General features: G+C 41.8%; 1 protein-coding gene across 1 annotated transcript; it reads left to right on the forward strand.

Moving 5' to 3' along the window:
• The first annotated feature begins 5,708 nt into the window (after window positions 1–5,708).
• Window positions 5,709–21,962, forward strand: arpc3 (actin related protein 2/3 complex, subunit 3). Its single transcript, XM_043715699.2, has 7 exons — window positions 5,709–5,859; window positions 8,486–8,585; window positions 10,477–10,553; window positions 13,990–14,058; window positions 14,483–14,609; window positions 15,358–15,452; window positions 21,309–21,962. Exons 1-7 carry the CDS (start codon window positions 5,854–5,856, stop codon window positions 21,369–21,371), a joined length of 537 nt encoding a protein of 178 aa, XP_043571634.1. The 5' UTR covers window positions 5,709–5,853; the 3' UTR covers window positions 21,372–21,962.
• The last annotated feature ends 1,398 nt before the right edge of the window (window positions 21,963–23,360 follow it).

Genomic DNA, 23,360 nt, shown 5'->3' on the forward strand with positions numbered 1-23,360 from the left:
ACCTCTTACTCTCTGTTCTCACAGAAGGGCAAATCATCATGATGCAATCCCTCACCCACTAGCCTACTGCCCCTGTCGCAACAGCATGCCAGCCTTGCCCCACCCAGACCCCAATATCAAATCTGGCTCCAGCCCAGCCACCTTCCTGTAGTGCTGGTAATAGCCACCACTCCTCATAGCTCTACGAATACTGAACAGCTGCCAATGTCTGATTAGTCTCTGGTGAGTCTTCCATTTCTAAGAAACAGAAGACTCATTCCCTGACTTGTTAGCTGGTGAGAGCATGGGGACCATTGCGTCTTGTTAAATTCAAATGTTGTACACTTGGGCCGAACAGTTTGTTTTGGAAACATGTTTCCAAAACATTCTGCCAGTGGAAATTCTCCCTGTCTTATGTTTGACAATTGTTAGATTAGTACTCAACAGCTCTATCATGGATCTACCTTGGTCTACTTAGCAGACCATGGTTGAATTGATCGTTTTTCATCTAGAAATTCTTAAGTTCCAACATACTAAGAAATAAATGAAATGTCACAAATCTAGATTTCTTGGCAGACCTAAGAAGAATGACAAACTTCAGTAACCCTTGTAGAAAATAAATGTAATGCTTAATTGCTTGTACTAATTTCTCAGTATACTTAACTATATTACTTTTAGGAGAAAGTGAAGACTGCACATGCTGAAGATCAGTGGAAGAGTGTGGTGCTGGAAAAGCACAGCAGGTCAGGCAGCATCTGACGAGCAGGAGAGCTGACATTTTGAGCATAAGCCCTTCAGCAGGAATGAGGGGTGGCCCAAGGGCTCTGAGAGATAAATGGGTGGGGAATTGGGGCTGTGGGAGGAAGGTAGTTGGGAACATAAGTGAAAGTGGGATGAAATTGATAGGTTGGAGAAGGAGGTGGAGTGGATATGTGGGAAGGAAGATTTACAGGTAGGACAGCTTAAACGAGCATGCCAAGTTGGAAGTTTGGATCTGGGCTAAGGTGGGGTAGGGAAAATGAGGAAACAGGTAAAATCCACACAGATCCCATATGGTCGGAGGGTCCCAAGGCAGAAGAGGTGTTGTTCCTCCAGGTGGCTAGGGTTTGTCCTTGGTAGAGTGTGGGGGGGGGGGGGTTTAAAGTATTCAGCCACAGGGCACCATGTGTCCCAGAGATGTTCTCTGAAATGTTCTGCAAGTAGGTGTCCTGTCACCCCGATGTAGAGGAGACCACATTGAGAGCAACGGACACAGTAGATGACATGTGTGGAAATACAGGTGAATGTCTGTCGGATGTTCATGGACACCTCTTCCTATTACCCCCTCGACCACAACCTCATCTCCCATCACCAAACCATCAGCTCCCAGACCATCCACAACCTCATTACCTCAGGGGATCTCCCACCAATAGCTTCCAACCTCATAATCTGGGAATCCCACACTGCCTAGTTCTACCTCCTACCTAAAATTCATAAATCTGACTGCCTCGGTTGACCCATCATCTCTTGCCCCACCGAACTTATCTCTGCATGCCTTGACAACACTCTGTCGCCTTGGTCCAGGAACTCCCCACATACGTTCAGGATACCACCCACACCCTCCACCTCCACGATTTTCGATTCCCTGGCCCCAACATCCCATCTTCACCATGGACATCACTGCCTGTATGCATCCATCTGCCATGACAAAGACCTCCAAGCCCTCCAGTTTGTCCCCTCCCACCGACTCAACCAGTACTGTTCCACTGACACTCATTCGATTAGCAAAACTGGTCCTCGCCCTCAACAATTTCTCTTTTGAATCCTACTTCCTCCAGACTAAAGGGGTAGCCTTGGGCATCTGCATGGGCCCAAGTTATGCCTGCCTCTTTGTCCGGTATGTGGAGGAGTCCTATCTTCTGGCATCATTCCCCTTTTCCTCTGCTACATCGATAATTGACTGTATCAGTGCCACTTTGTGCTCCCACAAGAAGGTTGAACAGTTCATGAACACCTTCCACTCCAACCTCAAGTTCACTTGGACCATCTAGAACACCTCCCTCCCCTTCCTGGACCTCTCCATCTCCATTTCCAGTGACCAATCCAACACAGACATCTACTACAAACAGACTCCCACCCTACCTCCTGTAAAAACACTATCCCTTATTCCCAACTTCTCTACTTCTGCCGCACCTGCTCCCAGGAGGACCAATTCCACCACAGAACACCCAGCTAGCAGCCTTCTTCAAAGACTGCAATTTCCCCTCCCATGTGGTCAGCAATGCCTTCCACTTCCCACACTTCTGCCCTTGAACCCCACAGTTTCAATTGCAACAAGGTCAGAACCACCCTGGTCCACACTTTCCACCCCACTAACCTCTGGATATATTGCATCATCTTCCGCCGTCTACGAACAGGCCCCACCACCAGGGATAGATTTCCCTCCCCACCTCTGTGTTCTGGAGAGACCAGTCCTTCTGTGACTCCCTTGTTAGGTCCACACTCCCCATCAACCCACCCTCCACTTGCAGCACCTTGCCTGTCACTGCAAGAAGTGCAAAACCTGCACCCACACCTACCTCCTCACTTCCATCCTAGGCCCTAAAGGATCCTTCCACATCCTGTACTTCCATGCATGGCTATGTGCCTCTACGTGGGATGACAGGATGCCTACTTACAGAATATTTCAGAGAACATCTCTGGGACACACATGAAACAACCCCATCCTGCTGTGGCCGAACACTTTAACTCCCCCCTCTCCCACTGCCAAGGACATGCAGTGGAGGAAGAATGCCTCATCTTCCACCTTGGGTCCTTCCAACCACATGGGATCAATGTGGATTTCACCAGTTTCCTCATTTCCCCTCACCCCACCTTATCCCAGATCCAACCTTCCAACCTGGCACTGACCTCTTTAATTGTCTTACCTGTCCATCTTCCTTCCCACCTATCACCTTCACTCCCATCTTGTCATAATCATATTTGGAAAATTTAGAGTTCATTGAGGTTGTAATAAATAAAGTAGATAGAGAGGAAGCAGTAGGTGTTGGGTGTTTGAATTTCCAAAAGATATTTGATATTTGATCTGACCAAACATGTAGATGACGGTAGGGCAGTTGATGTGGTATACATGGACTTGAGTAAAGCCTTTGATAAGGTTGCATGGAATTGAGGGTGATTTAGCAGTTTGGATTAGAAACTGGCTTTCTGAAAGAAGGCAGTGAGTGGTGGTTGATGGAAAATATTCAGCCTGGAGCCACAAGGATCTGTTTTGGGACCACTGCTGTTAGTCATTTTTATAAATGACGTGGACGCAGGCATAGATGGATGGATTAGTAAATTTGCAGATAATACTAAAGTTGGTGGAGTAGTGGACAGTTTTGAAGAATGTAACCAGTTGAAGGAAGACTTGGATAATCTGCAGAATTGGGCTGAGAGATTGCAAATGGAGTTCAATGCAGCTAAATGTGAGGTGATGCACTTTGGGAAGAATAACAGGGAAGGCAGAGTACTGGGCCAATGGAAAGATTCTTGGTAGTGTGGACGTGCAGAGGGGTCTTGGAGTCCATGTTCATAGATCCTGGAAAGTTGCCACCCAAGTTGATAGTACAGTTAAGAAGGCATATGGTGTGTCAGGTTTCATTCGTAGAGGGATTAAGTTCCGGAGCCGCAATATCATGCTGCAACTATACAAAATGCTAGTGCGGCCACACTTGGAATATTGTGTACAGTTCTGGTCGCCATATTTTGGGAAGGATGTGGGAGCATTGGAAAAGGTGCAGAGGAGATTTACAGGATGTTACCTGGTCTGGAGGGAAGGTCTTATGAGGAAAGGCTGAGAGACTTGGGTCTGTTGTCATTGCAAAGAAGAAGGCTAAGAGGGGATTTGATTAGAGGATTAGATAGGGTAGACAGTGAAAGTCTTTTTCTAGGATGATGACGTCCGCTTGTACGAGGGAGCATAACTACAAATTGAGGGGTGATAGATTTAAGATGTCAGAGGCAGATTATTTACGCAGAGAGTGGTACGGTTGTGGAATGCCCTACCTGCTAATGTAGTCAACTCAACCACATGAGGGAGATTTAAACAATCCTTGGATAAGCACATGGACGATGATGGAATAGTGTAGGGGCACGAGCTGAGAATAGTTCTCCGGTTGGTGCAACATCGAGGGCCGAAGAGTCTGTTCTGTGCTGTATTCTATGTCCTGGCTTGTATGTGGTAGCCTATGGTGTTGGGAGTGATATATTAGCAGGATATTGCCTAATTAGCAGAAATCAGAGAGCTGCTTGGCTGATGCTCTGCAACCACAAAATTATAATTAACTTTAAGAGCTTTCAGTTTGCTGAAGATGTCACATTAATTCACACTGCCTAATCTGCTGTGACAAATTGCACTTAAACAAGAGACAAGCATTATATTTGAAAACATTCAAAATAAGTCAGTTCATCCATCTCTTGAAAGTAAGGGGAAGTAATGAAGAAGATAAACAGAATGCTAGCCTTTAACGTAGGGGAGATGGAATGTGAAATACAGAAATCTTGGTATAAGTGTACATGGAGTTGGTAAATCTGCTCTTAGTGTATGTTTTTATTTTCAAAGGATGGATATATTTGCATTAGTAGCAATGTCTACACCAAAAAATTGTCTTCTCCCTCACAGGATCATTAGTTAGTGGAATTTTCTTCCACAGCAAGAAGAGAATGTTGGGTGATTGATTGAATATCCTCATGATGCAGTTGGTAGACTGATCTAGAAGGGAGTCCAGGGTTCCGAGGGCAGGCACACTTTTATGCACAGAGTGGGAAGTAGGATAGATGGGCCAAATGGCCTATTCCTGCTCCTGTTCCTTGTAATTTTATGAATCATGGAAGAAAGCCATTAAACCAGTCTTGACCTTGCCAAATCTCTGTCAGATTCATTCTCTAACCTTTTCCTTGCAACTACTCAAAACTTTACTCTTCAACTAATTACCTATTCTCTTTTGAAAGTTACAACTGAATCTACATCCACCACACTTTTTGATTGTGTATGCACTCCAGTTCCTAACCTAGTCATTTACCATGTTAAAAAAGTTTCCTTCGACTTGATCTCAGTTATAGAGTCACAAAGATGTACAGCATGGAAACACACCCTTTGCTCCAACTCGTCTGGCTGACCATATACTAATCTCGTCCCACTTGTCAGCACTTGGCCTATATCCCCCTAAACCCTTCCTATTCATGTCCGCATCCAAATGCCTTTTAAATGTGTAATTGTACCAGCCTCCACCACTCCCTCTGGCAGCTTGTTCCATACAGGGTGAAAAAATTGCCCCCCAGGTCTTTTGCCAATTTCCGTAAATCGGTGGTTACTGGTTCTTTATATTTCTGCCAATTGGGAACAGTTTCTCCCTGCGTGCTCTTTTCGGTCCTTTATTGTTTTGAATACCATTCTCAATGTTTTCGTCAAGGACAACCCTCTAGCTCCTCACGTAGCGAGAGTCCTTCGTGCCGGCGACAAGTTTTCTGAATCTTTTCTATACTCCCTTTAAAGCCTTCACATGCTTCGGAAAGTGTGGGGTTCAGAATTAGATGTAATATTACAAGTGAAAGCTGAATCAGGAGATTGAGAATTACAGTCCAACACTTGACATACGATGGGGTGGGGCGGAAGAAATGTCTTCCAGTAAAACGTTAAAACCTATCGCCAGGATCACCCGGGACCGTGTCACGTGGGAGTGACGTCACCGCGCATGCCCCCCCCCCCCGGACGGCCGCTCGACGCCGCGCTCGTCCCCGGACGGCCGCTCGACGCCGCGCACGCCGCCGACAGGGTGGGACTGGCGGAAGCGCTGAGAGTGCCGGAAGCAGGACCAAATTATCCTCGGCGCTTGTTCTGTTGCAGGTTGTAAAATGCCGGTAAGTTTCTGGAATGTCTTTATTCCCCCTCCAAACCTTCGTGCGTCGAAGCATTCTAAATTGTTGCTGAAGGGATTTTATGAAGTGAACTGAAAATTAAAGATGTGAAAAATCAGGAAGTGGGCCATTTGGGCCTAAGCAAGATCATTTTGATATTGCTATGAATTTTGACACCTTTTAGCTTTATAAGGTGAAAAACTTTAGTTTTAGGATGTTATCAAATGCTATCCTTCACTGAGTGCATCCACTTTACTGGAAGTTGTGGTTTGAAGTGTTGACCTTAACCATCTACAAATAAAATGTGGATTACTTTTGACAGTAATATGCCAGTTAAGACTGAATGCTAGAGAAGGGCAATATTTCTAAATGTACTGAAATGCATAAAAGTGGATAAATCCCCAGGACCTGATCAGGTGTACCCTACAACACTGTGGGAAGCTAAGGAAGTGATTGCTGAGCTCCTTACTGAGATATTTGTATCATCGATAGTCACAGGTGAGGTGCCGGAAGACTGGAGGATGGTTAACGTGGTGCCACTGTTTAAGAAGGGTGGTAAGGTCAAGCCAGGGAACTATAGACCGGTGAGCCTGACCTCGGTGGTGGGCAAGTTGTTGGAGGGAATCCTGAGGGACAGGATGTACATGTATTTGGAAAGGCAAGGACTGATTAGGGATAATCAACATGGCTTTGTGCATGGGAAATCATGTCTTACAAACTTGATTGTGTTTTTGAAGAAATAACAGAGAGGATTGGTGAGGGCAGAGCAGTAGACATGATCTATATGGATTTCAGTAAGGCGTTCAACAAGGTTCCCCATGGGACACTGGTTAGCAAGGTTAGATCTCACGGAATACAGGGAGAACTCGCCATTTTGGATACAGAACTGGCTCAAAGGTCGAAGACAGAGGGTGGTGGTGGTGGAGGGTTGTTTTTCCAGACTGGAGGCCTATGACCAGTGGAGTGTCACAAAGATCGGTGCTGGGTCCACTACTTTTCTTCATTTATATAAATGATTTGGATGTGAGCATAAGAGGTATAGTTAGTAAGTTTGCAGATGAGACCAAAATTGGAGGTGTAGTGGACAGCAAAGAAAGTTACCTCAGATTACATTGGGATCTTGATCAGATGGGCTGAGAAGTGGCAGATGGAGTTTAATTTAAATAAATGTGAGGTGCTGCATTTTCGGAAAGCAAATCTTAGCAGGACTTATACACTTAATGGTAAGGTCCTCGGGAGTATTGCTGAACAAAGAGAACTTGGAATGCAGGTTCATAACTCCTTGACAGTGGAGTCGCTGGTAGATAGGATAGTGAAGAAGGCGTTTGATATGTTTTCCTTTATGGGTCAGAGTATTGAGTACAAGAATTGGGAGGTTATGTAGTGGCTGTACAGGACATTGTTTGGGCCTCTGTTGGAATATTACATGCAGTTCTGGTCTCCTTCCTACTGGAAAGATGTGTGAAACTTGAAAAGGTTCAGAAAAGATTTACAAGGATGTTGCCAGGATTGGAGGATTTGAACTATAGGGAGAGGTTAAATAGGCTGGGGCTGTTTTACCTGGAGCATCAGAGGCTGAGGGTGATCTTATAGTGATTTATTAAATTATGAGGGGCATGGACAGGATAGATAGACAAGGTCTATCCCTGGGGTGGGGGAGTTCAGAATTAGAGGGCATAGGTTTGGGTTGAGAGGCGAAAGATATCAAAGAGATCTAAGGGGCAACTTTTTCATGCAGAGGGTGGTACGTGTATGGAATGAGCTGCTGGGGAAGTGGTGGAGGCTGGTACAATTGCAACATTTAAAAGGCTGCTGTGGTTCTGTTTGCTGAGCTGGAAGTTTTTGTTGCAAACGTTTCGTCCCCTGTGTAGGTGACATCCTCAGTGCTTGGGAGCCTCCTGTGAAGCGCTACTGTGGTGTTTCCTCCGGCATTTATAGTGGCCTGTCCCTGCCGCTTCTGGTTGTCGGTTTCAGCTGTCCGCTGTAGTGGCCGGTATATTGGGTCCAGGTCTATGTGTTTGTTGATGGAGTTTGTGGATGAGTGCCATGCTTCTAGGAATTCCCTGGCTGTTCTTTGTTTTGCTTGCCCTATAATGGTAGTGTTGTCCCAGTCAAATTCATGTTGCTTGTCGTCTGCGTGTGTGGCTACTAAGGATAGCTGGTCGTGTCGTTTCGTGGCTAGTTGATGTTCGTGGATGCGGATCGTTAGCTGTCTTCCTGTTTGTCCTATATACTGCGACCACTAGGACTTATAACAGCACACAAACCAACAGCCACTCTCAGACAACAACTCACCAAAACGAAGGACCCGATACCCAGCATGAGCAAAACTAACGTAGTGTATAAAATCCCATGCAAGGACTGCACAAAACACTATATAGGACAAACTGGAAGACAGCTAACGATCTGCATCCACGGACATCAACTAGCCACGAAACGAAACGACACTTTGAATTTAAAAGGCTTCTGGATGGGTATATGAATAGGAAGGGTTTGGAGGGATATGGGCTGGGTGCTGGCAGGTGGGACTAGATTGTGTTGGGCTATCTGGTTGGCATGAACAAGTTGGACCGAAGGGTCTGTTTCTGTGCTGTACGTCTCCATGACTCTACTTCTTTTCCTCTCTCAGGCTTATCATTCAACCCTTATGGATAGTGATGTAAAACTGATTGGAAACATGGCATTATTGCCGCTTAAGACCCAATTTAAAGGACCCGCTCCCAAAGAAAGTAAGTTTTGAGATTGATTTTTGTAAAAATTATGGAATAGCTGTTTCAGTTTGTACAGTTGTGCGTAGCAGCATAAGTATTAGCTTTGTAATTCAAACAAGTTAATAATTGTAGAAAGATCTTTCAAAAATGTCCTGGTGCTAGGGAGGAAATACACATTAGTTTCCATTCAGCAGCATGGTTGTGATAGAAATTACTGCCTAGGGGAATGTTTGTGGGTATACTTATTTGTTATTATCTACCGTCATTCATTAAGAGAGTAAAGGGCTCTCTAAGGTTAAATATATTCTGCTCTTGTTATGATTTAAGTACCAAATATACAAAGAATGTGTCTATTATTCCATTTATAAAATTTGCTTGTCAGAAGCAGTTTGCCACAGCTGGATTTCTAGTTGATTTTTGGAGAAATGCTGAAAATTTAAAAAGTTATGTTTTAGAAACTATAATGTCACCTTTTGTCATTTTTTGGCCTGGTACTTGTATTTAAGAGTGCTGTTGGTTGACATATTGACGTAGGTTATTCTGTCATTGAGTTTTTATCACATGGAAAGAGGCCCTTAGGCCCATCATATCTACATGAATCAAACATTTATTCTAATTTTCAAGTGCACATATACATAGTTTGTGAAAGACTTGAGGGTTCCTGTCTCTGCTACCCTTTCAGGCACTGAGTTCTAGACACAACCCTCTTGGCGGAGGAGGGAAATTTTTCAAATCCCCTTTAAACCTCCTGCTCCTTACCTTAAAGCTCTACTTGCTAGTTATTGACCCATCTATTAAGGGAAAATGTTTCTCCCACTTTTTTCCTGGGTAGAGAAAACTTGAGAGAATGGTATTGAGGGAAAGTGCAACTATATTTTCTAATGTCACTAGCAAGATAGATTTAAATAAATTTTCATGGAATGTGAGTGTCGATGGCTAGGCTAGCATTTATGACCCATCCTTAGGTGCCCTTGAGAAGATACTGCTGAGCTGCCTTCCTGTATCACCACAGTACTTAAGGTTATGCTATTAGGAAGGGATTTCCGAGATTTGACCCAGTAGCAATGAAGGGACAGTGAAATATTTCCAATGAGAAAGTTGTGTGTGTTGGAGGGAAATTTACAGGTGGTGGTGCTTCTACATGTCTGCAGTCCTTATGTTTTCTTGGGTTAGTCATGTGGAGAGAGGTGAAAAGTTAGCTTAAGGGTTTTTTTTGTACTATTCACCTGATGGCCCAAGAAAGAGTACCTATATCAGCCACTAAGTATGATTTGACATTCTAAGTCAAAAGTAATATAAGTTAAGTTTTCAACAGTTACCACAAGACACATGTTAGACTGATAGGGAGTGATTGGATCCAGAAACCAGACCATGCATCATAGTTCATGCCGAGAGTTCTCCAAGCGGAGATGCTTCTTTGTTTGGAACATTGCTGCCTGAAGAAGGAAGAGTTAATTGGCGAGGGATTAATCAAGTTTGGAGTTTAATCAAGGAATGAACTTTTCCCCTTGGTGGGGGACAATGACCAGAGGGTGTACATTTAATATATAAGAGAGAGGAAGTTTAGAGGGAATGAGAGGGAAAAATATTTTGATCCAGAAGGTGGATGGAATCTGGAGCTCATTACCTGTAAGGGTGGTAAAAGCAGGAAACTTCATAATATTTAAGAGGTATTTAGATGTGTACTTACAATGCTAAGATATTCAAGACAATAAGCCAGAAGCTAGAAAACATGATTAGAATAGGTAGGTGGTAGTGCTTTTGACCTAATGGACCCAAGGACATATTTCTGTGCTATAGACCTATGTGGCTATAACTCATTCTCCTGATGGAAGAATGAAATCAAATTATTAATTTGTTGTTATGCTTAAGGAGTTAAGATTTGATTATCAATAATTATCTTTTCCAGCCAAAGACACTGATGTCATTGATGAAGCAATCTACTATTTTAAGGCAAATGTTTTCTTCAAAAACTATGAAATAAAGGTAAGTTTGTTTTTTGATTTGTCAATTTTAAAGATTCTTTGTGAATAAAATATATGAATAATTTGTTATGTATTAGAGGAAATAATGCATTATATAATGTAACACAGAGATCACTGGCACAGAAATTGTGGTACATATGTTTAGATCTATTTTTGACATCAGCCATGATGTCCAAGTATCTTAACATATCTTAATGAGCCAGAAGGTCAGAAGAAGACTTGATGTGGATTTTTGTGCGCATTTTACTAATTGATCCATATGTTGCATCATTACAGAGTGAAAGCAAATTCTCCACTTTCCTCCTACTTCAGTAGGGATCAAAAAAAAGAGATGTTTTCACAAGGATACATAGATAACAAGCCTGTTAAGTATAAAATATAAAACTAATATGGCGAAACAAATAATTCCTTATTTCGTGTAAGAACTAGACCTTAATTATTAAATGCTACAAAAAATCTTACTCGTTTAGATACTGATAAGTCATCATGGGCACATAGCTAGCAGACATTGTCTGTTTTGCATTCTTATGTATTTTCATATTAAAAACTGGACTGCAGTTTTTCAAAAAAACATCATTCACCGTCACTCTCCAGGGCAGTTAAGAATGGGCATTAAGAAATAGGAGTAGAATTAGGCCATTCGGACCATTGGATCTGCTCCACCATTTGGTCATGGCTGACATGCTTCTCAATCCTTGATTCTCTTTACAAAGAAAGCTGGGTGACTGTCTGTGTGGAGTTTGTACATTCTCCCCATGTCTGCATCAGTTTCCTCTGGGTGCTCCGGTTTCCTTCCACAGTCCAAAGGGCCTGTTTCCACACTGTAGGGAATCTAATCTAATCTTAACCTATCTATCTCCGTCTTAAAGACACACAAAGACTTGGCCTCCATAGCCTTGTGTAGCAATGAGTTCTACTGGTTCGCCAGCATCTGACTGAAAAAAATCCTCTTCATCTTAGTTTTAAAGGGTTTTCTCTTCACCCTGAGGCTGTGCCCTTGGATTATAGTCTCTACTATGACTGGAAACATCTTCTCCCTGTCCACTGTACCCAGGCGTTACAACATGGAGGCAAATTTCTCTGATAATTAAACCAAACACCCAGAAAAGCTTGCCTCATCTCTTCTCGCAATCTGTTAACTATAGAGTGATGGAGAACTCCTAAATTCCACTACTTAAAGAAAAATAACAATTTATTGTCTTAACTCTAATAGTGATCACTAAACAACAATGTATAACATGAATAGTTGTGGTTCAAACACAGAGCCTGTGGAACTCCACTAATCACCGGCTGCCATCCTGAAAAAGACCTTTTCCTCCCCTCACTGCCTTATGACAGTCACCTATACCTCTATCCATGCCAATATCTTGCCCCTAACACCATGGACTCATTTAGCAGCTTCTTGTGCAGCACCTTGTCAAAGGCCTTCTGGAAATCCAAATAGATCATGCCCACTGGCTATCTTTTCTCTAACTTGCTTGCTACCTCCTCAAAGAATTCTAGCAAATTTGTCAGGTATGACCTCGTGACGAAGCTGTGCTGACTCAGCCCTATTTTACCATGAACCTCCTGGTACTCCGCAATCTCATCCTGAATAATAGACGGTTAAATCTTACCAATGAGTGAGGTCAGGCTAACTGGCCTATAATTCTCATCTTCTGCCTCCGTCCCTTTTTAATCGGGTGTAATGTTAATCATTTTTCAGTTCTCCAGGACCCTCCCTGACTCCAGTGATTCCTAAAAGGTACCAGCAATGCCTCCACAGTCTCCTCAGCTAGCTCCTTCAGACGCATGGCTTAGAATCCATCTGGTTTGGGTGATTTATCTGCCTTTCAATTTTTGTAGCATATTCTCCTTAGTGATGGCCACTGCACTCGCCTCTGCCCCTTGATTCCCGTGAAGTTCTTGTACGTTGCTGGTGGTTTCCACTGTGAAAACAGATGCAAAGTACCTGTTCAGTTTCTCTGTCACTTCTTTATTCTAGATTACTATGTCTCCAGTCTCATTTTGCAGCAGTCCAACGTCCATTCTTGCCTCTCTCTTACCTTTTTAGATATCTTGAAAAAAATTTACAATCTTTTTGTTATTAGCCAACTTATCCTCCTATTTTATCATCAATCACTTTATTGCTTTTTCGGTTGTCCTCTGGTTTTTAAAGACTTCCCACTAATCTTCACCATATTGTATACTTTCTCTTTTGCTTTTATCCTGTCCCTGACATCCCTTGTCAGCCATGGCTGCCTCGCCCTTCCCTTAGTGTTTCTTTTTCCTTGGGATGAATTTCTGCTGTGTCTCCTGAATTATCCCCAGAATCTATTGTCATTGCTGTTCTAATGTCTTTCTTTTTAGGTTCTCCTTCTATCTTTGTAGTTGGCTTTACTCAACTGCTAATACCATTACATCTGATTCCAGCTTCTCCCTCAAATTGCAGGGTGTATTGTATCATGTTGTGGTCACTGCCCCCAAGGGGTTCTTTCACCAAAAGCTCCCTAATCAAGTCTGCCTCATTACACCAGTAAATCCACAATTTCCTGTTCCCTCGTGGGCTCTACCACAAGTTGCTCCAAAACGTCATCTAGCAGACATGCCATGAATTCTTTTTCTTGGGATATGCTATCAACCTGATTTTCCAAGTTTGCCAACAAATTGAAGTCCCTCATAATTATTGTAATAGTGCCTTTCTTAATGCCTTTTCTTTCTGCTGACTACTGCTAGGAGGCCCATGCATAACTCCCATCAGGGTCTTCTAAACGCTGACCTACCCAGCAACATCCACTTTGCATGAACAAATGAAAGGATACTCAAAGCTTTTACTTGTACTAATCGCTTATGCTTTAATGGGAGTTATTTTTAAAATTAGGATTGTTCATAGAATTCTATACTATTCCACCAAAATGCTGTAAAGGCTAAATGTATCAAAATTGTGAAGGATGGATTGTATTTTTTTTGCTGAGCAGACATTAAGGTTTTTGGAAACAAGATGGTTAATTATTTAAAATCAGGAGGGGCATAGATAAGGTGAATAGCAAAGATCGTTTCCCGAGATGGGGGAGTTCAAACCTAGGGGCAATTTTTAAGGTGAGAGCAGAAAGATTTAAAAGGGACCTGAGGGTCATCTTTTTTAGAGTGGTTAATATGTGGAATGAACTGCCAAAGGAAGTAGATGATAGTGCAATTACAACATTTAAAAGACATTTGGACAGGTACATGAATAGGAAAGGTTTAGAGAAATATGGGCCAAATGGAGGCAAGTAGGACTAGTTTAGTTTTGAAACTCGGTCAGCATGGATTAGTTGGACAGAGGGTCTATCTCTGTGCTGTATGACTTTATGACTGAGTTAAGCCATGCTCTAATTGAATAATGGAATGGTTCATATGTTCCAACATTTCAAGGCTGCATGTCAGATATTCAACTAACGAGCTGTTCTTTTTTGTAGAACGAAGCTGACAGAACCTTGATTTATATCACTCTTTATATTACTGAGTGCCTCAAAAGATTACAAAAGGTAAGAAAAAGTACTGTTTTATAAAATCTCACTTTAACTTTCGCTTGCCTTGCTTTGTCAGCCTTGAAGTTTGACAGGCAGACTAGCTTCAAACTATTTTGGTGCTACTCCAGCCAGTTCCGCCCAGCAGATATGTGATCTGAAGACTTTGCTTTATAGCTGGAGTCAGGAAGTTAGTTCATTGAGGTGGAATGGTGGTTAGAATGTTTCTGCTGCATTAAACATTTGCATGAAAAGTTTTTACAAATATGGTAGAAAAATAGGAGCAGCCCTTATTAAGTGAGGCTGCTGCAGTATTTTGCACATGTGGTGAATTGTGAGCTAATAGTGTTTTTTTCATAAAATAGCATGCATTTCATCCCTTTTATATTTCAGGATTATTTTGGAATGTGACCAAGCTTTTCATTTTTTCTATTTTACACAGTGCAATTCCAAAAATCAAGGAGAGAAGGAAATGTACACCTTGGGGATAACTAACTTTCCCATTCCTGGAGAGCCAGGCTTTCCTCTTAATGCCATGTATGCAAAGCCAGGACACAAGCAGGAAGATGGTATGAGGATGCAGCATCATTCCAATCAAATAATCTATTATTAAAGGAAGAAAAAACTTATTTAGTCAGTTTTTCTACTAATATTTTTATTTTAAAAACAAATTGCAGAATGCTTGTCATGCCTCAGTCACAAGTAAATTTTATACTGATTTAAGCTTAGTTCCACATTATGATTGAAAAATACTGAAATACTGAAATTAAAATTTAGCTTTATGGTTCAGAATCCTCCTTTTAATTTCTCGATTTATGCTTTTAGTCAATTCAAGTTGTACACTACCTCTGAGAAAAAGACCCTTTCACTGCTTCTAGAAATTTACCAGAGAAGGTTTGAAATTAACGAGTGAAATGTAGGAATAGGGGCTTTGAATATTCCAATTTTCTCTCACTCCTTTTTGATAACCACTGCAATTGTGTGGCTAGGAGCTCAGTGTCAATGAAGAAGGTTAAACCTGAACCCCTCCATTATGTGATATATACGCTGGTAGTCCAGTCCACTTTTTACACAAAATATAAGTGAACATTATATTTTGTGGATTGAATGCACATCCTTGCATGTGATCTAATTTTGCATAAAATAAATATTTTACTTCTAACTTTGAAGGATTCAGGAATTTTAACTGTTTTACATTGAACAAAGCTGAAATGTCTAGTGTACTTTACATTGAAATTTGGTAGTTGATTGTCATTTATAATGTGTGTCCAGAGAATTGATTGTTCATGATCATGTGTATTCTGGTTACTTTTTCAGAGATGATGAGGGGTTATTTGCAGCAGATCAGGCAAGAGACTGGACTGAGACTTTGTGAAAAAGTGTTTGATCAACAGACTGACAAACCCAGCAAGGTAAGCAGCTATATTTTGGACTTTAAATTATGACTGTCATTTATATTTGCTGCTTGCCTAAAAGATTAAAGCAGTAAATTAACTGCCACAAAAAAAGTTAACCACAGCTATTGGTTTTAAAGGGTGGGTTAGAATCCTACTGGGATATAGGATGGGACTGCAGAAATGAAAAGAAATAAAAATAAAAAGCGGGCCATACCATCAGTGCTTCACCGGAGCCTCTCTGATGATGTTACCTAGTGTGGTGATGAAACGTCTGAAAGCGAACCTTCCAGCTCAGTGAGCAAACTTACATCTAGGACAGGACTGTGTTCCAGGGCACTGCTGGGAAGTTTTTGAGAGTAGGCTAAATGGACCAATGGTTTTCTCCTGCCTGGACTTTTTTTTTGACATATTCTTGTTGAGTTCTCAGCCCAAAGACAAGTCAGTTGACGCAGTACTGCAACCTCCATTAGAAGGAGGCAACGGACCACCTGAGCTGGAATTAGGAATGAATTCAGTACTATTGGGACCAACCTGAACCACATTGGCTGTGCAGTTAACTGCCACCGAAGAAGTCCGAATTACTGTGGCAATATACACTTTTATGTACGTGTTACTGTCTGAAACTATGGATAGTGATGATAGAGGCTTTAATCACTTGCTGCCAAATGACTGACCAAAAAAAAAATCAGTTCCAAAAACGTACAACCCAGATGGCCTCCTTCTTCAAGGACCGCAATTTCCCCCCCGACATGGTCGGCGATGCCCTCCACCGCATCTCTTCCACTTCCCGCTCCTCCGCCTTTGAGCTCCGCCCCTCCAACTGCCACCAGGACAGAACCCCACTGGTCCTCACCTACCACCCCACCAATCTCCATGTACAGCGCATCATCCGCCGTCATTTCCGCCACCTCCAAATGGACCCCACCACCAAGGATATATTTCCCTCCCCTCCCCTATCAGCATTCCGTAAAGACCACTCCCTCCGTGATTCCCTTGTCAGATCCACACCCCCCACCAACCCAACCTCCACTCCCGGCACCTTCCCCTGCAACCGCAGGAGGTGCAAGACTTGCGCCCACACCTCCCCCCTCACCTCCCTCCAAGGCCCCAAAGGAAACTTCCATATCCGCCACGGATTCACCTGCACCTCCACACACATCATCTATTGCATCCTCTGCACCCGATGTGGCCTCCTCTATATTAGGGAGACAGGCCGGCTACTTGCGGAGCGTTTCAGAGAACACCTCTGGGACACCCGGACCAACCAACCCAACCACCCTGTGGCTCAACACTTCAACTCCCCCTCCCACTCCACCAAGGATATGCAGGTCTTTGGACTCCTCCATCGCTAGACCACAACAAAACGACGGCTGGAGGAAGAGCGCCTCATCTTCCGCCTAGGAACCCTCCAACCACAAGGGATGAACTCGGATTTCACCAGTTTCCTCATTCCCCCTCCCCCCACCTTGTCTCAGTCAAATCCATCGAATTCAGCACCGCCTTCCTAACCTGCAATCTTCTTCCTGACCTCTCCGCCCCCACCCCAGTCTGACCTATCACCCTCACCTTGACCTCTTTCCACCTATCACATTTCCGACGCCCCTCCCCCAAGTCCCTCCTCCCTACCTTTTATCTTAGCCTGCTGGACACACTTTCCTCATTCCTGAAGAAGGGCTTATGCCCGAAACGTTGATTCTCCTGTTCCCTGGATGCTGCCTGACCTGCGCTTTTCCAGCAACACATTTTCAGCAAAAAAAAAATCACTCCTCTTACCATTTACTATTGGTATTTTTGGAAGGAATTCCAAATTGATACTCAAACTGTTTAGCCAAGTTATGAATGCACTTGCCTTAACCATCAAGTCCTGGACTGGGACTTGAAAACCGAATTCAGACTTAGGCAGCGGCAAACCACAAGACGTCCTATGGTATTAAAATACAGGACTCCTTTTGGTTTGGTCCATTAGAGTGATATTGTATTTATTCAGTGCCAACAGGACAAATATTTATACGTGCTATCCTAGAAAGAGGCTGCCACTAAAACAAAATGGCTGATTCAATCAATTCAAACTGCATATTAATGAAATGAGCCATATCCTATGGTGCCTGTCAGTGATGGGAAGCAATAAGACAAGGTGGTTTTAGACCGGATCATTGTTTCATCTAATATTACTGTGCTTCCTAAATCCAAATTAATTTATAAGCACTTTTTTTTCAAAATCATCTACCATGAATAATGTATCAAACTTAACCTTAAAAAGTAACTTCTATTTTATAGCTTCACGTACTCTCAGCAATTTATTAAATCGCACGACCTATGTGTTCTACTAAACTTTAAATTTGCTCGATCTTTATCTTTTTTTTTTGAAAAATATTTATAGAATTTTTTTTTGCAGTTATTGTGTGACATGACATGGTAAATGATTTCTCTGGTGACTTAATGGTTTATTTTTAACAGGAGTCTTCTGTTTCCTGAATACAAGCCCTTAAGTTAAGCCCTTTCCGAAACACATGTTAAACACCTTGTCTGACACAAGTCAAGTAGTTTTAAATAACCATTGGGAAATTTGGAGTAATTTCTCTTTAACATTACTAAATATTACCAAGTATGTGATAAATTTAAGTTTTGTATTTTTGTTTATAATAAATGCTACAATATACCATAAAGTAGTGAGACCACACCTAGGGTACTGCATATGGTTTAGACCCCTTTATATATTAGAGATCTATTTAGAGTCATAGAGATGTACAGCATGGAAACAGACCCTTCAGTCCAGCCCATCCATGCTGACCAGATATCCCAATGTAATCTAGTCCCACCTGGCCCATATCCCTCCTATTCATATACCCATCCAAATGCCTTTTAAATGTTGCAATTGTACCAGTCTCCACCACCACCTCTGGCAGCTCATTCCATACCCATACCACCCTCTGTGTGAAAAAGTTGCCCTTTAGGTCTCTTTTATATCTTTCCCCTGTCACCCTAAACCTAGGCCCTCTAGTTCTGGGGACATTTGCATTAGAAGCAGCTGCGAGAAAGTTCAATAGGTTGATGAAAGGGTTACCTTGTGGGAAAAGATTGAGCAGGTTGGGCTTGCATTCATTGAAATTTAGCAGCATGTGTGATGATCTTATTAAAACATAGATTCTGAGGGGGTTTAATATAATGAATCCAAAGAGGAGGTTTTCCCTCATTGTGGGGCATCTAAAAGTACAGGCAGAGTTTCAAGAAATGGGTCTCCCATTTAAGATACAAATAAATATGCCTCTTGAGGAGGTATTAATTTTTGGAATTCTGTAATCCAGCGAGCAGTGGCAGCTAGGTGATTGAATATATTTGAGGCTAAATTAGGCTGTCATTTGATCTACAAGGGAGTCTAGACTTCTGGGGAACAATAGGAAAATGGAATCAAGGTCACAGTGATATCAACAATGACCTTATTGAATGGCAGAGTAGGTTTGAGGGACCAAATAATCTATTCCTGCTCCTGTTTCTTTCTTTAAATCATTTTGTTTGGAAAGTCTGACATTTTCAACATCTCATTGGAGAACAAGTTTGCTCTTGGATTTTATGATGATGAGGATGTACTATATTTGGTGAGAAGATGGCTGATGAGATGCAGAACAAAGATTTTTTTGTGTAATTACCAATGGGACTTAACCTTCGTAAACCTACTGCATCACCTTTTTAAAATTTATACATGGGATATTGGTATCACTGGCTAAGGCAGCATTTATTGCTCATCAATAATTGCTTGGATAGCAGTTAAGATGAAACTACTTTGCTGTGGTTCAAGAGTCACATAATAGCCAGACCAGGTAAGTATGGCAGATCAATAATTTTAGAATTTGAACACCACCTTCTACGTCCTTCACCTACCTCAACACTCCAGGCCGCTCCCTCACCACCAGACGCCTGGAGGAAGAATGCCTCCTCTTCCGCCTCGGAACACTTCAACCCCAGGGCATCAATGTGGACTTCAACAGTTTCCTTATTTCCCCTTCCCCCACCTCACCCTAGTTTCAAACTTCCAGCTCAGCACTGTCCCCATGACTTGTCCTACTTGCCTATCTCCTTTTCCACCTATCCACTCCACCCTCTCCTCCCTGACCTATCACCTTCATTCCCTCCCCCACTCACCTATTGTACTCTACGCTACTTTCTCACCACCCCCACCTTCCTCTAGCTTATCTCTCCACGCTTCAGGCTCTCTGCCTTTATTCCTGATGAAGGGCTTTTGCCCAAAACGTCGGTTGCTTGCAGCACAGCCAACCCATTTTCACCTAATTATGGTCCCATTGTACGCTTTCTTTCTCCCTAGCATATTATAATCCATCACTTTACCTAACTGTCATTTCTTTTCTGGACTTTATTTCCATTTATCTGCTTAGCACCCCCTTCTAACTCACCCACCCACCCACCCACACGAATTGTTCAGCATATATACCTCTTTTCCTCGCTACTGTCAGTTATGAAGAAGAGTCACTAGAAACACTAGCTCTGCTTTCTCTCCACAGATGCGTCCCGACCTATTGAGTTTCTCCAGTAATTTCTGTTTTTAAGGATGGCAGATTTTCTTCCCTAAAGAACATTAGTGAACCAGTTGGGTTTTTACAACAATCGACAGGTCACATGATCAGCATTTGACTTTTTTCCCAGTTTCCCACCATCTGTCATAGCCTCAGAACATTAGCCTGGATTCTGGATTACTAGTGCAGTAACATTACCTCTATGCCCCGACCTCCCTCTGATACATTGTTTGGCCCAAGCTTTCTTTCTCTAATGTCTTTTTTTTCTGGTCCCTCATCCAAGTGAAACAAATTGTAGTACTGAAATTAAATAAGCACAGTACTGGAATTGAACGTAAAATTAGATTAGATTAGATTCCCAACAGTGTGGAAACAGGCCCTTCGGCCCAACAAGTCCACACCGACCCTCCGTACAGTAACTCACCCAGACCCATTTCCCTCTGACTAATACACCTAACACTGTGGGCAATTCAGCATGGCCAATTCACCTTATCTGCACATCTTTGGACTGTGGGATAAACCAGAGCATCCGGAGGAAACCCACGCAGACACGGGGAGAATGTGCAGACTCCACACAGACAGTTGCCCGAGGTTGGAATCAAACCTGGGTCCCTAGTGCTGTGAGGCAGCAGTGCTAACCACTGAGCCACCATGCCCCCCCCCCCCCATTGGTGATATATAAAGTGCTCAAATTCTGAGTATTAATACACTTATAAATAATGCTTGCCTAAAATGTTTCTGAAGTTTGATGCAGATCAGAATATTGAAATTTCTGTAGGTTTCTACAATTTTTTAAGAATGTGGATTTCGGGGCCTTTTATGACACTGCAATCCACAGAAAATCTGGAGGACGTTCTCCATTTTTGAGTTGTCTCAGGAATCCAAATCTTGTCAGAAATCAGAATATTTCTTCCATCATTTAAGAATGGTTCTTGATGGGATTAAAGAAGGAGCAGTACTGACATTGTTTCCTTCTCCAAACTAAAAGACAAATTTAGGGAATGTTAAGATGAAGAATTAAAGATAAAATTATTTATAGACTTTTACATGATGGATGTTTAATCTCGGGTGAGGAAAACTGACCTAATCTGAATTGTTATATCATGTTTTGCTTAATTTTTTAGAGGATCATTTATGCAATAATGAAGTCACCTGCAGTTTACTCCTACAAGAGGAGGATGGTTTATTTAACATAAATTTGTATTTTTTAAAAATAGGGTTGTAGGGGAAGAACATGTTTTCTGGTTGACTCTTCCCTATTGCAATTCATGGTTACAGATGATATGATTTTAAACTAATGAGAATGGAACAGAGAATCTTAATTTTCTTTTTGTCTTTCTAGTGGTGGACATGTTTTATAAAGAAGCAGTTCATGAACAAAAGCCTGTCAGCACCAGGACATTAATATCAGAAAAATAATTAAAAAAGGTGAAACAGCTGAAACACCTGATGTGCAAGATGTCATGCAGCAAGATGTACAAAATCTTTTGCCTTGTTTCATATGATTTTATACAGGGTTTGGATACAATAAAAGTAGTGTTATTCTGAACAGCATTTTTTAAAAGGTGAAGACTATTAAATACTTGGCATGGTATAATTTACTTGAGAGCTTCTTAGTTTGTGCCTGAATGGTAATCAGTAAGTCTAATATTTGAAAGCTATACCCTGATTCCCAGTGACTATTGTCATCACATTGCATGTTATTGCATCAGTATGTAAGCTGATGGTGCTTGCACAACTATATTAGTATTAGCAATATTGGTATTTCTCTCCTGTGACTGGTCTTAGAATACTACTAGTTGTAGTTTATAATAATGTTCATTTTCTGCTGTTTAACACGATTTTCTCAGCTGTAAGGAACAAACATAGTTAAATCAGAACCTTCTTGATTGCCAAGCTTTAATACGGATTAAGCTAGCTTTCCATATTTTGGCAAAAAATGTTAATTGTTTTCTTTTTTTAAAAGAAAATGGACTAATAAACTGTTGGACATCAAGTGGGCCTTACTGAAGTCATTCATGAAAAGACAGCTGGAAATTGCAATAAAAATAATTTTAAGATCTCAAAATATAAAATACTCAATTCTTGATTGAATTGGTAGTATAAGGAATTGAATACATTCATTTATCAGAACTGCTACATGGTGGTAATAGCACTTCAAACTATTATACACTATACAGCATGGCTAAATGTTGAAGTCTTTATTGTTGCCATTCAGTACAGTTGATAGGGTTGAATGCAAGTCTTACTCTTTGGGAAAACCACTTACTAGTGTGATAATCCCTACAAGGCCCATAGGAAATCACTAATTAATCTCCTAGAGCTTGTTGAGTATGAGTTGCCTTGGTAACAGGCAGTGGCCTGCCCAGCTGGAAGTCATCACCTGAGACTTTTACAGCCCATGTCAGTGATGGAGCCTCCATTGTTTCCACTCTATCAGCTTTCCTTGGGGAGGCAAGTGGTATTATCACTAGAATTTGAATTCAATAAAAATCTGGAATTGGGAATCTAGTGATGACAAATGAAAAGTTGTCAATTGTTGTAAAGTCCATCTGGTTCATTAATATACTTCAGGGAGGAAAATCTGCCAACTTTACATTGTCTGGTCTATATGTGACTCCAGACCACAGCAATGTGGTTGAATCTCAACTGCCCCCGGACAAACAAATGCTGGCCTGACCTGTGACACCTGCATCCTGTCAATGAATAATAAATAAAATAGGGCCATGTGAAGGGCTCTCTTGTGGCGCAGACTTAGAGACTCTACTCCTGGACTAGGAGGCCTGCGTTCAAGTCCCATTCACTCCAGAAGTATGTAATGACATCTCTGAATAGGTTGATTAGAAAAATAGGGCCTGTATGAACGGGTCTCTTACGGTGTAATGGTAGTGTCCCCAGCCCTGGACCAGGAGACCTGGGTTCAAGTGCCACTTGCTTTGGTGGTGTGTAATAAGATCACTGAATAGGTTGATTAGAAAATATATTAAGTAATAGTAGTGTTCCACACTACACTGAGCCAAGAGACGTGGGTGGGTGTGTCATAACACTTCTGAACAGGTTGATGGAAATAACTGTACTGTCTCAGTAATTCATATGAGAAATATAAATCTTAGAGAAAATGTAAAGGCTTGAATAGTGTGGTGGGTCTGCAAAACTGTCTATCCTGGGTTGGACTAACCGATGTACACCACAAGTAGTGGCACTATTTTGGTGTTTAACAATTACTACGTTCCTTTGCAGTCACATTTCTTGAATTCTGGCAAGTGTTAGAGACCTTGCTGTCCATATGTCCTTAAAGCAGATTAAGTTAATTATAAAAGTAAGATTTTTTTTTAACAAACTACCACCAGAAAAGTTGATAGAATGTGATTCCATAATTGTAAATGGAAATGGA

Source organism: Chiloscyllium plagiosum, unplaced genomic scaffold (assembly GCF_037043375.1).
Source record: "Chiloscyllium plagiosum isolate Xiang-an unplaced genomic scaffold, Cpla_swu_hap1 HiC_scaffold_24, whole genome shotgun sequence".
In the NCBI taxonomy this organism is placed as follows: domain Eukaryota; kingdom Metazoa; phylum Chordata; class Chondrichthyes; order Orectolobiformes; family Hemiscylliidae; genus Chiloscyllium; species Chiloscyllium plagiosum.